This window comes from Medicago sativa, chromosome 1, assembly GCF_051527215.1.
Source record: "Medicago sativa cultivar Bolivia chromosome 1, Bolivia_mono, whole genome shotgun sequence".
Classification (NCBI taxonomy): domain Eukaryota; kingdom Viridiplantae; phylum Streptophyta; class Magnoliopsida; order Fabales; family Fabaceae; genus Medicago; species Medicago sativa.
The window spans coordinates 90,292,302-90,309,721 of record NC_140749.1 but is presented as its reverse complement, the minus strand read 5'-3'; the positions used below and the strand labels follow the sequence as shown (position 1 = coordinate 90,309,721).

Sequence of the window (17,420 nt, the reverse complement as noted above, 5' to 3'; positions counted from 1 at the left end):
TACCTGCCGCACATACTTCTTCCAGGATGAACTTGACTCGCCTCCTCCGGCGAAGCCGCCAGATATGGTGTTCAACGTGTGTCTTTTTTCTTCGGCGACTTCTTCTTTCTTGCTCGCCTTTGACCTCTCATCCCTTCTGTCTCGAGCGTATCCCCGCAATTTCCCGCTCTGGATTAGTTTCTCAATTTCTCGGCGAAGATGTATGCACGAGTCGGTGTCATGGCCCCGTAGTTTGTGATACTTGCACCATTTGTCCCTGTCTTCCCCCATGGTGGTGCGTTCTCCAAGTTCGGCTTGCGGTAGTAGGGATTGAAAGGTCGTTTGTCTGTTCCTCTGTAGGGGGCGCGGTCCCTGCCGCCTGATGGTTGGTAAGGACGCCGCTCCGAATTGTTGGGCGCGCGTTCCCTTGCGTCTCTTGCCTTCTTCTCAGCGTTACTTTCTTCACCTTTGATGTAGCATTCTGCTCTGGCCATGATTTCTTCCATGGAGTCGGCGGGCTTCTGGGCCAGGGACTCGTTGAATTGTCCTGCTCTTAGACCGTTCTGGAAAGCTCCTACGAACACCTCTTGGTTAGGGTTGGTCACCTTTATGGTTGTGTCGTTGAACCTGGCTAAGTAATCCCTGAGGGATTCGTTGTGTCCTTGGCGTACGTTGAATAGGCTGGTTGCTGAAACTTTACGGTGGCGGCTGGCGGAGAATTGTTGGATAAGTTTTCTGGTCATGTCTTGATAACTGAGGATAGAGAATCGTGGAAGGTTCATGTACCATCGTAGGGCGGCATCCGAAAAAGTACCGGCCAGCAGTTTGCACTTGAGAGAGTCTGGAGCTCCGACTACAGCCATCCGAGTGTTGAAGGCCGTGACGTGCTCCATGGGATCACTCTTGCCGTCGAAAACGGAGAGGTGGGGAGGTTTGAAGTTTTCTGGGACTGGCGCGTCCCAGATTTCGGCAGACAGAGGTTGTGGTTCGGGATCGTCCATCTAGCCCTGATTCGACTCCTCCTTTTCCTCTAAGTGTTTCTGTTGAATGTTTTCCATCGAAGCTTGTAAGGCATCGTTTCGATCTTGCAGTTGAGCGAGTTAGGTTCGCATGGACTCCAACTCTTCCTGTGTTGCCATGATGAGTGGCTTTTCTCTAAATCGTACGTGGGGTGCGATTTAGGTTGGTTGAAAAGGGCTAGGGTTTCTAAATCGTAAAGGAATTTTACGATTCAGAGGTCTAGTTTCAGGGTTTCCGATCTGCGATTCAGAAACGTGGTCAAGGTTAGTTTTACCTTTTCCCACAGACGGCGCCAACTGTACTTGCAAAAGTACGGTAAGGATTCTAGGGTTAAGAATCGTCTACTAGGGTTTTAGGCTGATTCTGGATCCCTTGGGAATGCTCCCAAGAGTGGTATTTATAGCCTTCCATGGGCTTGGGCTTTGGTTACTTGGTTTCCAAGCAATAGGGGTATTTACGTATTTATGTGAATCTTAGGCGGTTTCTAGAAGACCAATAGGTCGGCGCCCTTAGCAGAGCGCGCCAGGGCCTGGGGGTCCTTTTGGAGGGTGCCCCTGCCCTTCTAGAGGTCTTACGGCCCTTAAGGAGGTCTTGGAGCCCTTCTGGAGGCCTTCTAAGACCCTAGGAATATCATGACGGTCCATTTGGTTTAAGAATTAACAAGAGAAGTGATTTGTTTGGAATTGAAAGAGGGTAGTTTTAAGAGAATAGCACTCCATCTGTTTCAAAATAACCGAACAATTTGGACGTTTCACACATATTAAAAAAATATATAAGTAAAAGAGACAGAAGAATAATTTTAAATGTTATTATCAAATATTGATGGATTCACCATTATCATAAATGGACACTGGAAGATATTGAATTCAGAGTGATGAAATTAGCATTAATCAACATTATAATTGAAAAAAGATAATTAATATTGCATTGAAAAGTGAAATGATTTTCAATGCAATATAAAATATGAGTGAGTAATTTGTTTTGATTTCGGTTTTTTTATGGGAATGATTATAGAATTTGAGTGTTTCTTGTTTGGATATGAAGGGGTAACATGAGGTTGTGGTGATGGTGTTCATAATGGAAAGAGTGAGTACAATGACACAAAATGTGAGTTTTTAGGAAAATAGTTGGCTGACGTTGAGTTTTGATGATATTGACGAGTTTAATGTATTTTGATGAGATAAAATGATCGGGGAATGATTAAAATAAATTGTTTTTAATTAGAGAGAATGACCCGTTAAGAGTGAGATAAAGACAATGTCATAAAAACTCAATGATAGAGAAGAATAATATGGAAGTCTCTAAAATAATAAAGAATGATGTAGAAGTCTTTAGAACATCAAAGAATAATAAAGAAGTATCTAGAAGAATAATAAGGAAGCTAGTAAATACGCTCCTAAATAAAATAAAATCAAACACTAGGAAAATCTTAGTGTTTCTAGATCCTTCTAGTCATATGAACTAGAACATCCATATCCCTAGACTTTTCTTTGTTTCTAGAAATTTTTAGTTTGTAATGGAGAGCCTTCCCAGAGTAGTATAAATAAGGCTCAACACCAAGTGTTTATGCATACTCAAAATTGAAGAATTCAAATAATATAAACTTTCTTGAGAATATTAGAGAGTTTCTCTATTTTCTCTACCTTTCCTTTTGTCCCTGAGCCACTCAATGTCACCTAAATGCAACACAAGTTTTTAGCGAAAGAAGATGGCGAAGAGGGTATCATTGAATGGTTTCTCGGTTTGATTTTCTATTTTTAATTTGATGATTTTTTTATTTATTTTTATTACAATCATAATTTTCTATCAAAATAATCATTACATATGTGGCACATAACATGAAGTGACACATTATCGTTTATGGTACGTTTGTTTCCACTAATTGTCTAGGGAAGGATACTCCTTTGGAAAGAAAGGTTTTTGAAAACCTTTCTTCCATGGTTTGGTTCCAATAAGAAGGGGGAAGGAAAGATTGCCTTTTTATAGGCCCCACATCAAAATACCTTCTGTCCAAAATTGCAAAGAAAGTGGAAAGAAGCTTTTCATCATAGCAAAAGACATTTACGCCCTTGCTTTGGATTGTGCACATTATCGTTTACATCATAATTTAATGGGTCATGTTAACCAGGAAGCCAAAAGTGGAAATTTTAAGTCAAAAAGAACACTTTTTAAGCTTTTAATGCAATGACAGCACAACTTTCAATACAAGATACCACTATATTTAACTCCTTAACCAGTGCCCCCGGGGCACTGGTTAACATTTCCCTAATTTAATTTAATTTTTTCAACATAATGTTTTTTACTTTTGAAAAAAAAACATAATGTTTTTATTGGGTCTGTTGCGTATTGCGTACATAATTTGTAATCCCTTGTATGTATGTTATTTTTTTTTCATAATTTGCTCTTCTTTCTTATTCTATTTTCAATTTTAAAATATAAGGGTAGTAATGTCATTTTCTAAATACATATCATTCTTTTTTCTCCCTTTCTTTTCACTTTCTCTCCTACCAAACAACCATAAAACCATCTTACTTTCCACAAACTTTCTACTCACTTTCATTCCTTTAACAATCTTTCCTCTTACTTTCTTTCCTTATCCTTTCTTTGGTCATCCAAACAAACCATTAATGTCACACGTCGGCGTTCTTAACGTTCAAACTTTAGTAACTTATTTGATATAAGTTAAGTAGAATGGGGAGTTATTTAACTATTTAAAAAAAAAACTGATAATCAATTTATCGATGGATACAAATGTAAAGATCAACAATTTTTTTCAGGTAAAAAAATATCAACAATTCTTATATTTTTTATCAAGTAAGTTAGTGATCGTGACTCACACAATTTAAATATAGAGAACTTCGAAGTCTGAAGTTCGAATCGACTCATACATAATATTGCTCATACTACTATCAACCGACTTATGATTACAAGACGAAATAACAACAATTTATTGATATTGAAATCAACAATTCTATTTACTCTAAATATTGTTGTAAAGTTTGAAGCTTCTTCCAAGTAGATCATAATTTACTTTAAAAATATTTTATTTTATTTTTGAGGAAATAAAAAAAATTATTTACAAGAAAATAAAAAATAATAGTTTTTAATTTATAGGAAGAAACAAAGCAAAATTTTACAGCATAGAAAAGAGGTGAAGATAAAGCGATTTCAATTCCTTCAAAACAAAAAACAAAAAAAAAAGCGAATTCAATTTTGAAGCGGGAGAGTGATTTCTTAAGTTGTTGTGAAACCTTAATCAAAATCCAGACAGCGATAATGGCGGTGAGCTTCTCGTACTCAATTTCAAATAATTAGGGTTCCTCTTTCAATTTCAAATCTTCAATTTGTGTGTGTTTTTCCCATTTGCAGGATGAAACCGAAGAACTTGAACCCTTGTTTGATTACAGTCGCGTTCAACCCAATATCGTGTGCCTCGATGGTTAGCACTCCTTAACTATTCCGATTATTCAAATTGAAATTAAAACCCCCAAATGTTTAATTTTTTGTTTTCCTTTTATTTTTATTCTAAAATATTGTTGATGAACTGCTGCAGATGATGAAGACGATGATGTTGTTGCTGTTCCTAAGAAGAGAAAGAAGAATTCTAAGTCTCAACATGTAGTGAGTATTTTGGTTCCAAATTTGTGTTTTTTGTTTTGTACAAGGATGTTTGGTTATTCTGTTTTTGTAAATTTTGATAATGTTTTGGGGTTTAGGTTGAGAATGGGAAGAATACTAAGGTGGAAACAGTGAATGTGGTGGACCTCGAGGATGATGATTGGTTACCTTCGCCACCAAGGGTCACCGGTAAGGCCCATAAGAAGACTGATGAGGAGGATTCAACTTTGAAGAATTTGAGGTTGGTTACATTTAAGTATTAATAGAATTTTTGAGCTGCCAAATTTTTGTTTCTTGCCATTGCATTGTTTGTTTACTCAACACTCCTAGGTTTAACAAGTTAAACCTACCACGTTTCAACTGATTCAACTCCAGTTCAATCAGACTACATTGTAACCGAAATCAAACGAATCGGAAAACTGAACCCGGTTTTTAAAACATTGCTACAGAGAGATGTCATAATTAAAATAACATGCTCATAAAGGGTGTTCATGCATTTACTTACATGCTCTTGTATAAAAAAAGTGTGTTGGGTGAAGAAAATGATTTTAGTTTTTTTAACTAATTAAGCCTATTCTTGGTTTGGAACTTTACCAATATAAGTTATTCTACTCATACTTTCTTATCATTATGCTGATGTGCTTATATTCTTTATTTACCATACAGTTTCTTATAAGATGTTTATCATTTGTATAGATTGAAGAAGCAGGAGCTTGCCGCTTTTGCTGAATCAGCAAAAAAATTGTTGAAAACTGTTGAGAATTCTGTAGAAATTGAAAATTCCAATTCATTGCAACCTTCCGTGGACGACGTAAGTGAAAAAGCGTCAAAACCTTCTGAACGAGCAAAGATTCTCATCTCTGTTCAAGACAAGGATGAAACAAAGCAGATTCGGATGTTTATGGTACTGGTTACTTCATCATATATACTTTATGTTGTTGATGTTTTTAATATTGTGGTTGTTTATATTAGTGCTCTGGTCAAATCTAGTTGTAGTTTGTTTGAAATGGTATAAGGGCCATGTTTCTGATCTGCCTGCCTTTTTTTATTTTCTTTATCAGAGCTGCATTTCTTTAGGTCATATTGAATGATTGTATTTGTCACTTTATCTAGCTGGATATCTTAATCTCCTTTTTCAATTCTCTGTAGGATGACCAGTTTGAAAGGATTATCAAAACATATGCTGAGAAAATGAAGTGTGATCTGAAACAAATTGTGTTGTCATTTGATGGTGATAAAATAAGTTCATCTCAAACCCCTGCCAGCCTTGAAATGGAAGATAATGATATTATTGAAGTTCATGTGAAGTCAAGTTGATTTAGGTAAGAAAATTTCTAGCTTCTCACTTTTGAGAATTCTATATTCGTCGTCATCTCATGATGATATTCTTTGATTTTTATGTACTTAATGACACAGTAATTTTTTATATTTGTCCTGATGATGAATTTGTATTCAAGTGTATGGAAAGAGAGAATGACAGGGTGGGGGTGGTATTTTAAAGTAAGAAAACTAAGGACCTTTCTTTCTCTGAGGCAGTAAGCACCATTAGAAATAGAAGTGGATCTATGCTAGAGTTTTGTACATTCTGTTGATTCACCAGAAGATAATATTTTCAATTTTTTCAACAATGAAGTGCAATGAGGTTGTTTGAAATGATGAATGCTCATATTTAGGGTGTGGTAAATATCATTTGTAAGGAGGCATATTATTGACATGTTTATTCTTAGCCTCAGGTAGAGGAAATTATTCATTATTTGATTAGGCATTGTTATGTGATTTTGGAGGTAAAGCATTACCTTTGCATTGTTGCATTGTTCTTTTTGTCATTGGCTTGTCTCTACAGTTCAGAAGTATCTTTTGTGGCCTCTTCTGCTCTAGTAGCATTTCAAATTTTCAATTGATTATGCTGTTTGTTGGCTACTAACATGTGCTGCAATTTTGGAAATATGTCTTGCTTCTAGATTTCTCATAATAACACCTTTCTGATGCAGATCTTCGATCATGGAGCTGAGGTTGACATTTTGGGGACTAGTTTTTGGATTTACATCTTCAAGCTTTTTATCAATTTTTACTGGAGAAAAACAATTCCAGTTCTTAAAATATAGAAGACCTAATTGTACAGTACATATTTTGACGGAATGTCTTGGGGCACTTTTTAGGTAGAAGTTCCTTCGGTGTATGGCATAGGTTGTTGAAAATGTATAAACCCTTCTATTGATGTTGTGCGGGTTTTTGCATTCGTTTTGGTTAATTGTTCAATAGATTATTTTAGAGAATTAGAATTTTGTCAAGGAGAAACTCAAATTCAAGCACCAAAATATAATCATTAATTATTGTTATTTATGCTAGCAGCTGTTGGCCCTCTCTAGTTATAGCCTTTTCAATGCAGCTGTTGTGGAGGCTCTAACTCACCAAATTGAGGAGGGTTATTTAGGATACAAATGGAATTCACTGTGTATGTTGCTTGCCTTGGTGTGAAGTGTTTAAAAATACATTTGTTTGCTAGATGTGATTTATCTTTTGCAGCTTAATATGAGGTGCGCACGTGGTTTGGAGTGATGATTATCAATGTTGTGAAAATCAAAAGTCTAGGGTAGATTGGGATAGAGTTGACAGATAGTAAGTAACTCAAGATAATTTTTTTACAATATCTAGCAACACGATTCTTTTTAGCGTGTTTTGTTTCAACATAGACTTTTTCCAAACTATCTAGGTCACCTATCCCAAAGACAATACTACTTGCTGGTATGTTTAGGACAAATCAATTTTTGTCTTCCTTCTACTGTCCCATATATATGCACAACCTCATAATTCCTTTCAGTTTGACATGAATTCGGTTAATTTATGTGTCTTCTTTGAACATGATCTCTGCACCAATGGACGACCACTCTTCACTCTCATAAATCTCTTAAAGTCACACCAACTTATTGCAATTTTTCAAAAACTACTCTATGAACTAAAATGCATTTTTCCCCATTTAAAAGTAATCTTTTCCGGCTTTAAATATGAGGAAAAGCTGGGTGAATATAATATACATATTTGGTCTATTGGTGATGGATTTGTGCTAATAGACTAAATACGTCAATTAAATTTTTAATGAGATAATTTTCTTATACTTTTTTTTTGAGGTGGTCGATGTTTGAATGTCGGACCTTTGCATATATTATATATTGTCTCTATCAGCTGAGTTAAGTTCGCGAGAACTTTATCTTATACTTTGGATTGAAGACTTACATGTTTAGAATCATGTATTATTTTCAGAAAAGAAAAAAAAAAACGGGTTGGATAAAATTACTCCCTAATAAGTTTTGGTGTCTCATCTCATGAAAAACGAGAGTGGGACCCACGCTAGCTGTTTGACCCATCCCGGTGGATGTAACAGGCGCACTCCGATTGGCCCAACAGGGGTAAACTTTGGGATTTCGTAACCACACTCACATGTAAGTGTAAGGTACAGCGCTACACTTTTGGTTTTGTTTTGGATAACATCCTAAATGGTCCCCACATCATGTTCCACGCTGGAAAGTTCCATGTCTCAACTGTACACGTCATCTTCCAAAATGGGTAAAAACTAGAACTACGCATGACTCATGCCTCAGAATCTAACTGTACATGTACAATACTGCAATGCAATAACAAGAATAACAACATCACACTCCCTTTACAAACAAGATAAACATCACTTCTTTACTTTCTCTTGGATTGGATCAAATTCCATCTCTCTCACTTTTTTTCTCTTGTTGCTGATTTTTAGTATACAATCATAGGTACGTCTCTTAATTCACAATTTATTTCATGTTAATTGTTGCATGCACTGCTTTCTAGTTACTATTTATTTTTATTTTTATGGGAGTTAAGAGTCGTGGCCTACTTCTAAATTCCCACTGATGTAGATTTTCAAATCTGGGCATATGTATGGTGATCTATGAACCACTTCCATGTGCTAATAATACACTATCTCTCTACTTTGTTGAAATTCAAATGGATCCCACGAAATTATTTAGACACCACATAAATTTAGCGAGACTTGTTTAAATTTCAACCAATTTGAGTGTGTGTTGAGAAAAACGTGTTAGATAATGTGTTGCTACTTGCTATAAAAAAATGATTAAAAAAATGAAAGTGATTGAATGTAACTAATTACATGTATGATATTGTGTCGGTGTTACATTGATGATATATGAGTGATGGTTAGTATGATAGTATGTGGAATATTACAAATACAAAGAGTTATTTTATTTATTTTTTTGAAAAATACAAAGTTGTTAATCACGTGTGCAGATTAAAAAGTTTTGTAAACAATGGGATGTCAGATTTCCCATTGAATTGGAGCTATAGGAGTTGGATTAACTTTTGAATCACTTTTTCTTTTATGGTTTTCTCAGATAACTGTTCAAAACGGTCTTAATAATTGTTGTTATGGTTTCACAAGCATGTGCAACTATATTTGTTGTAAAGTTTTTTGTCTTTTTTATGCTTTTACATTCTATTAACTCCACTTTTCATGGACTAAACAGGACAACTTCATATGTAAGAAGAGATTTCTCCTGATGCAAATGGTCTCTACAATGCGAGCTTTTATAATTTCAGATCTTTTTTTCATGTTTGAAGTTTACAACTAAAGGAAATGGAGAAAATTTGTGAATTCTGCACAGCATTGAGGCCACTTGTTTACTGTAATGCTGATGCAGCATACCTTTGTCTATCCTGTGATGCAAAGGTCCATTGGGCAAATGAATTGTCTGGCCGGCATCTCCGGACCCTTGTGTGTAACTCGTGCTGTTGTGATCTTGCTTATGTTCAGTGCTTGGATCACAAAATGTTAATTTGTAGAGACTGCGATCAAAAGCTACATGATGGGTCTTCACCACATCGCAAACGATCTGTCAAATCTTTCATCGGTTGCCCTTCTGCCAAAGAGTTTGCAACACTATGGGGATTTGAATTTAAGGAGATTGAAAACAGTGTCGATCAGAAGGATCATTTTGCATCTATTTCTTGTGTTGCTACAGATGTAAATGTGATCAAGAATCGTATTCGAACTTCAGTCACTTCAACGACGTCTGGTGACAAACATGATAAGGGATCCAGCAGTCAACTAGGTCAGGTATGCAAATTTGTAAAATTTATTACCTCCGTATCACTGATGAAATCTATAAATTTTCCATTTAAGTCATTGCAAATTTACAGTGATAGCTATTTACCTTCTCATAAATGATTGGTACTAATGAAGCGATGAATCTTGTGAGGAGGTATGTAAATCAGTAGAAGAGTGCTTAATATTCCAGAGTTAGAAAATGATTTACACTTTTATGCTGATCACAGCATTGGATTTCAACATTCTCCTCCTAAAATGTGAACCTCCACATTATCTTCATCCAAAATCTTGGGAAAATCGAAGAAATGATTAATGCATCCTTAAATAAGGAGTTCGTAACAATTATAGGAAGGTGTAATTTGAAATTCACTCCTTAAAGTGTTAGTTAAAGTACGAAGATTCTTGTTTTTGTTTCTAAGGTCGACTCAGTAAATCAAAGTCACAAATTGTACATTTTGAAGATAATTGCCATATTAATTATCAAAACCACAAGTACAATGGAGGTCTGAATCAAAGTCATAAACATCTTAGTGTTTAATTACTTGAGTTGTGACAGATATTGTACAGTGATCAAGAGAAGCAAACTATTCTGCAGCAGATTGTTGATTTAAAAAGGTTTCAGCTAATAGAAGAGAGGGATCATTCTACAAAGATAACTGGGCTACAAGTGGATGAAAAATTTAATCAACAAGCACAAAAATCCCAGTATTTTGCTACTAATCTGCTGGGAGAAGACAATTCTATCGGGGAGCTGAACCCCGAAACTTTTTCTTCTGCATTTTCTCAACTTGATAATTTGTCTTCATCTTCAGTTATGGACCTTCCCTTGCATGGAGAGTTATTTTGGACTTCTAAAAGTTCACTACAAAGTAACCAGGTCAGATACTTATCTATCCACTGTTGTGAGCCACAATTGAAAGGAAACATACATTATGTGGGGTACATCCCTTGGAAATATATTTAGATTTTGGTGTAGAATAGGAACATAACCAACTAATAATCTTAAAAACACTCAGAATTCAGTATTTGATATTAAAATATCAATAATAATTAATAAGCTACCAATAAGACAGATAATATACCCTATATGGGAAATTCAAATGATCCTTCCAATTCTGATAATAAAAGGAACTGCCTTAAGCGTCAAGTAATCCTAATCAAGAATAAAAATAAATTCATACTCTGGCTAGTGATAAGATATCACAGAAATTAAGGACTCATTCTGACTAAACCATTATTTTGATCAATCCCTCAGCCCCCTATTACATACTTTAACCCTTGTTTGTCGAGATGATTTCAATATACCTGACATTGACTTCAATAGTCTGGAGCATTTTCCTTGCACACATTAATCAAACAGAAAACTTCATGTTGATGCTAGTTTAGCCAGCAGACATTTATTTAAACTTTGTTTTGATGACTGTATTAACATTCAGTTCAATGAAGTTTGATATGTCGACTTTATATTAATTGTTTAGTATTGAACAGTAGGTTAACTGTTTTACTTCTAGTCAAAAGTGGAAATTTCATTTTGTTGATGTTTGCAGTTATGGCAGCAAAATATTCAAGACCTGGGAATATGTGAAGAACTTGTTTGTCGAGACGATTTCAACATACCTGACGTTGACTTAACATTCCAAAACTATGAGGAACTATTTGGAGGAGATCAAGATCCAATTAGAGTGATGTTTGGTGGCAAAGACATCTCTTATTCTTCATTGGAGAAGGATTTATCAGTTGATAATTCAGATATTGACAATCCAAGTACAATGGAGGTCTAATTAACACATTTTCACTTCCTCTCAGTGAATTGATAATTAAAGTGCTTGATCGGACCATAATAGAAAATCATCATCTGATTCTTATGATCGAAAGCGGAATTTCTTTATGTATGACTAATTTTGAAGGATTGAAGACAATGTCGATGAAGAATAAACATTATGTTCAGGAAAAAAAGGTGTAAGTGTAATCTCATAGTTTTCTTACAGCAACTTACAACTTCTATCAAAAGAGGAAAGTGCGAAACTCGTAAGTTGTTTATACATGAATTATATTCACATAAATTCATTCTTGTTGTCCATTATTGTTGGTCATGGAAATTATATTCCGAAAGCATTCAAATGTAATTTGAATTAGAAAGGTATCATATATACCGAAAAATTCTTGCATTCAAGATTCAGAAACCATGTTAAAATATTATTTTAAACGAATACTGAGTTTGCTTGAACTATTTATTGCATTTTCTGTCTTGAGTATAGTTAGCCGCTGCTATATTTTTTCATATGTAAATGCAAATGGTTTGGATCCATAAACTTTTAGTATATGGTGAAGCTTTCATTTGTTACATGTATAGTAAACTTTATTATAAGAAGAAAATGGAATTTTGTGATGTAAGGTCAATTCCATTTGACCTTCACCAAAATCCAGTAATAACTTATTCATAGATAGTTGAATGTGCTTAGGTGTATGAAGTCAGGGTAACTCATTCTCTCTCATCTAAATAATTTATTTTAATCATTCATTCATCATTCTCTCTCATCTAAAATGAACCTATGTCACCAATGGCACCAAAAAACTATGGCACCCAAGTATTTCCCGGTAACATACATAAGATATCATGCGTCCAAGTCCAAGATAGAATCTTTGAAATGATAAAAATAAATCTATTGACAGGTGATATATCTATGGTAAAAACCAGGTTGTTATATACATTTTTTATAAATGTTATCAATAAATTAACTTGCTAATTCAAACACTCACAATTATTTTCTTCAATTATATACATATGAAAATTACACAATAGAAGGCAAAGAACAACAAGTTGCGTCGCTAAGCCTTTTTGGATAGCAAAATCAATCCTCATAAACACAATAGAAACACAATTCATTTGTTAACTGATTTTTTTTATCAAATGGTTCTTTCATTTACATACACATTTTCTTTTTATATGTTGTAAGTTGTAACTACTATAGAAACACAATACATTACTTCCTATTCAGAAGGGTTGATCTTAGTACATGTTTCTATAGTGTAACTACGACAGAAACACCATAAATTGTTTATATCCAAATCACAACAAGCTTTTCAGTGGTGGAGTTGCATTACGACAGCCTAGATTCTAAGCTCTACATGGATCCCATTAATCTGAATTTTGGATTTTAATTGGTTTAGAAAAAAGATTCAAACTTTCCTCTAAAACAAATAAGAGATTCAAAACTTTGATCAAATCCTAAAAAGAGTTTAAATTATTAAAAGAAAATATGACATACACATCCAAAAAGAAATATTTATAAAATATACTATTTCGATAAAAAAAATAAAATGAAATTGCTAAATAACTGAATATGTTGTACAAAGGTGCTAGATATTAGGAAGAGATTTGAGATCATAAGATGGGAGAATCAATCGGATGTGGATCACATATGTTAGTAGTACTCCCTCCATTCCTTTTTTTTTGATGTTTTAAAACTTCAACTATATTCCAAAACTTTTGATGTTTTAGTGAATTTATTATTGTTTTCTCAAGTTTACCCTTGTTGAAAAACACAATAAACTATTAAAGTAGTTGTGACATTTGGTTTATCACATGTGAATTTAATGATAAATAAAGACATTTAAGTAAAACACACACAAATGTTTATATACTTTAATTACTCCTTAAAACTTGTGTCAAGAGCTAAAACATAAAAAGAAAAGGAATGGAGGGAGTAATTATATTCATCTTATATCTATATAATTTTTATTTTTTTTTACAAGAAAAGTTAATATATTAATTAACCTCAAAGTGTCGGTTTAGTCTCTTGAGCATGTGTTAGTTTAGTCACTTGACGCATGTCTAAGATATGTGTATTAGAGTTAGACCAACACATTTGTAGGCCTAAAGGAAACTATTAATTGAGCCATTTTTACATGAGAAAATAAAATTGTAAATATGTAACGTTTTGTTGATATTATCATTTGTTAGCTGGTCTATTGAAAAAGTTAAGGATGTTTCTTTCATTAGACACCATTAAGAGAGGTCACATATCAAAAAGTGTTAAAAAAATGTCGGTGTCTAAAGCGTGTTGGGCACGCAGACTCGACACTGTAGGCAAGTGTTATAGTGTGTACATGTTATGTTGCTCGCTTAACCTATTTTGATATATTTTTTTTGAAATATTTTAGTAAAACTCACACTGTTCCAATGGTGACGCAAATAAGGTTCCAATTCAAATCAGACTATGCTAAACAAAACAGCCATTTTCACTTGTATTTTGAGACAAATAAAGCGACATATATATTCCTTAGGCCTTGATAAAACTCAATAACAACTAAATCGGCTTTTAGCTATAATAGCATTATGACCAAAGCTGTAATGAAAGGGAAATATAATCCGACCATGGTTTGTTTTATGAAAATAAAAGTATTTGAGAAGAATTGTATGGCTAACTTAACAACCATCACACATGGAAAAGACTTTAGCTATTGGCTTTTGAGTGAGAAAAATGAATTAATGTGGGGATCAATCTTTAGGATGTGTCTTATTTTATTCAACAAACATTTTGATACAAGATTTTGATAGAGTAGCGATTTGACGAAGAGGTTGTTGTAAATGTGATAAAGAAGCAAACAACCTCTCTCCCTCCAAATAAGAACATGATTGGATTCTATTTATTCGTAAATAATAAGTGTCTTAATCTAGTTTGTGACTTAAAAATGGGAAACCCAAGTCAAGACTACCAGCTACTAGTAACTAACTTCAATTTCAAGCATTATGTGTAATCAAATGCTATTCTAACCGCAACTATGCACCTTCAATACGCCCTCTAAACTTTCTTGCATTCTTATCATTTTTCTGTTACAACTTAAAAAATATTAATTTTTCGAACACATGTACTTCAAAAGAATAAACAATATAAATAAATAACATATGGTATGGGATTTTTATGATGTGATTGAATTTTGATTAGCATAGATCATCCGGTTTGTCAACTAGAGGTACTTGAGTGTGTGGTTTCTCTCTTGAAAAAGGGAGGGTGTGAATTTTTGAAGTTTATATATATGACTTGGTAAATTTTCATTTTGGTGCTTGAAATATATTTGGAATATTGATCTGGCCCTCTCAAATGATAAATTTTTAATCTAACATAAAAATTATCTGATGCTTATAATTTATTATGATATAATTTATATGATTTAATAAAAAAACTGATTTAAAGTTAATATTCTGCCATTTTTTAAAACCTAAATAAGGGATTGTCAATATTTTCTATGATAACAATTAATAATATCTTTTTTATGGGTACATTGGAGGCAATGAAGTTTGAACCTAAGATCCATGCATACTATTGAGATTCGTCATTGCTAGATCAATCTTAGTGGCTTAAATATAATAATTATTTTTATTTTTTTTGAGCAAAGGCAAACTTACTGCATTTCATTCATAAACAAAGAGTAGAAAGCTAGTAGGAACATCATAAAAGACATGGGGGCTAGGATTAGATAGAGCAGCTCTAGCAATGTTATGAGCCACACTATTTGCTTGCCTCCTAACAAACGACACTACATAGTCGGGATTACTTAACAAGAGAGTTTGACATTCTGAAACTAAATCACCAATTTCATTCAACTTTTAATATATAATTATTATTTTTATTATCAATATTAAAGTAACTTTTAGGTGAATAATTATTAATAAAAAAAATAAGCCCTCTGAAAAATTTAATAAAAAATAAGATGTCAATTCGTTGAATTTATTATATAGACCTAGTTTAATGGATATATAGACTATCAGTTTAATACAACCAAAAAAAAAGTTTACCAACACCAAAAAAAAAAAAAACCTATCAGTTTAATAGATATGTTATGAAGCTCGGATACGGGTACGCGGATACGCAAAATTTTTAAAATTAGGATACGATACGGCTAAGATACGTTAACAAAATATTTATACCAAAATTTATATGCATGTAAAATACTTAAAAAAAAAACATTGATTACTCTTCAATACTATATAATCATAAAAGTCACAATTTACAAAAAATAATACACGTGATCAAAATAAAAAATGTAAAGTTTTCGTATAAATCATATTCTATTTTCATTCATATGTTAGGTTATCTCCTCTCTTTTGTTACTTTCATCCACCAAAAACATAATTTTTAATTGGTTATCGAAAAACAATTATAGTAATTCATATCTTAAATTGAATCATATACATCTCCATTGAATTTTCACAACACAGTCTCATTTTTTTTACACTTCATTTTTTTTCTTCAGGATATGTCTCTGTGAAGTATCTTATAAGTATCTGTGTGTATCTGTCGAGTATCTTATAAATATCCGATAAAATATATATTTTAAATTAAAATAATTAATTCCGATACTCCGTAGGTACGTATCCGAGAGTATCCGCGAAGTATCGGTATCCGATACGGGTACGTCTCCATTTTAGAATATCCGGGCTTCATTACATGCCATACTATTTAAGTGGGGTGTAGTAAAATAATTTGGCAAAATACATTGTTATTATTGACCTGTCCGTACAACAATCTATGCATATCGATAATCATCTAATATTTCTATAATATTAAACCTCACTGTACATAAACAACTGAGAAAATAAGATATGCACTAACATTGTAAAATAGTTCCGCCAAATCAACTATGTACCTCATTTTAATGATATGTCCTATATAAATAGTTGATTCATATATTTGTGTGTGTGTGTGTGTGTATATATATATATATATATATATATATATATATATATATATATATATATATATATATTGAAAATAAAGGGACCTAAGCCCGAGAAAAGAGAAAACTAAACAGAGATGACTCTAAGGGTTGTTATTCCCATAACATCAGCTAACACTAGATAATTAAACCTAACTGGACACTGTTCATATACACGCAACTCAGGTGCATGTTCACAATCCATGTTTGCAAAAACGTCTGCACACGAATTTGCCTCATGATAAGAATGTCAAATCTTCACTTCAGTTGATTCATAAGTGTAAATTAAACTCAACAATTTAATCCGCTAAACTACTTTGATCATTTCAACTTTTAAGAATTTTGTCATGACAATGATTTTGGATAAATATTTCTACCCGGTTTTTCTAGACGACAAAATGACAACATATATATTGAAAACTTACATACACAAATACAAATAGAAAAATTGAAATTTAAACCTGAATGCGGCTTCTAAACTAGTAATTTTAACATTCTTTTATCGAATGAATTAGAACATTATGACTATTCCTACTAGATTTAATTTATCTAGTTTAAGTAATTATGACGTGAGTGAGTGCATAATTAGGATTTTGAGGTAAATTACATAAACACATTTACATACAATTTATACAATCAACCAAAAAAACATACAAATTCATGAATAAAGCATGTACAAAATTGGTAAGAGAGCTATATAGTGGTAGAGGAGAGTATATTGCATAAAACCAGAAAGAAAGAATATACACTGATAGCGAAGGATATTTTTCTAGTAAACCTCGAGTTGATCTCAACCATTCGATTAAATATCAATGGTCTTATTCAGTAGATGCATTTCACTTACAATGAAGACACAAACTGAATTCCCAAAAAACACCACAATGAATGCACGGTTGCTTTGAAATTATGAGGGGTAATTATGGAAACTACTTCGACTGCCTCGAAATTCGCAAAGTGAATTCTGTTAGAAAGTGTGTTGAAGACG

The 17,420-nt window shown here is 33.2% G+C and overlaps 2 protein-coding genes across 2 annotated transcripts; both read left to right on the top strand.

Annotated features, from left to right (window-relative positions):
• Nucleotides 1-4,109: 4,109 nt before the first annotated feature.
• On the top strand, nucleotides 4,110-6,965 carry LOC146958997 (Ubiquitin-like superfamily protein). The gene is made up of 7 exons (XM_085740505.1): nucleotides 4,110-4,281; nucleotides 4,369-4,438; nucleotides 4,553-4,620; nucleotides 4,716-4,858; nucleotides 5,314-5,521; nucleotides 5,767-5,939; nucleotides 6,609-6,965. Exons 1-6 carry the CDS (start codon nucleotides 4,276-4,278, stop codon nucleotides 5,932-5,934), a joined length of 663 nt encoding a protein of 220 aa, XP_085596631.1. The 5' UTR covers nucleotides 4,110-4,275; the 3' UTR covers nucleotides 5,935-5,939; nucleotides 6,609-6,965.
• Nucleotides 6,966-8,214: 1,249 nt separating this feature from the next.
• LOC146958996 (putative zinc finger protein At1g68190) lies at nucleotides 8,215-11,942 on the top strand. The gene is made up of 4 exons (XM_085740504.1): nucleotides 8,215-8,384; nucleotides 9,135-9,724; nucleotides 10,272-10,592; nucleotides 11,263-11,942. The coding sequence occupies exons 2-4, from the start codon at nucleotides 9,245-9,247 to the stop codon at nucleotides 11,494-11,496; spliced, it is 1,035 nt and encodes a 344-aa protein (XP_085596630.1). The 5' UTR covers nucleotides 8,215-8,384; nucleotides 9,135-9,244; the 3' UTR covers nucleotides 11,497-11,942.
• The last annotated feature ends 5,478 nt before the right edge of the window (nucleotides 11,943-17,420 follow it).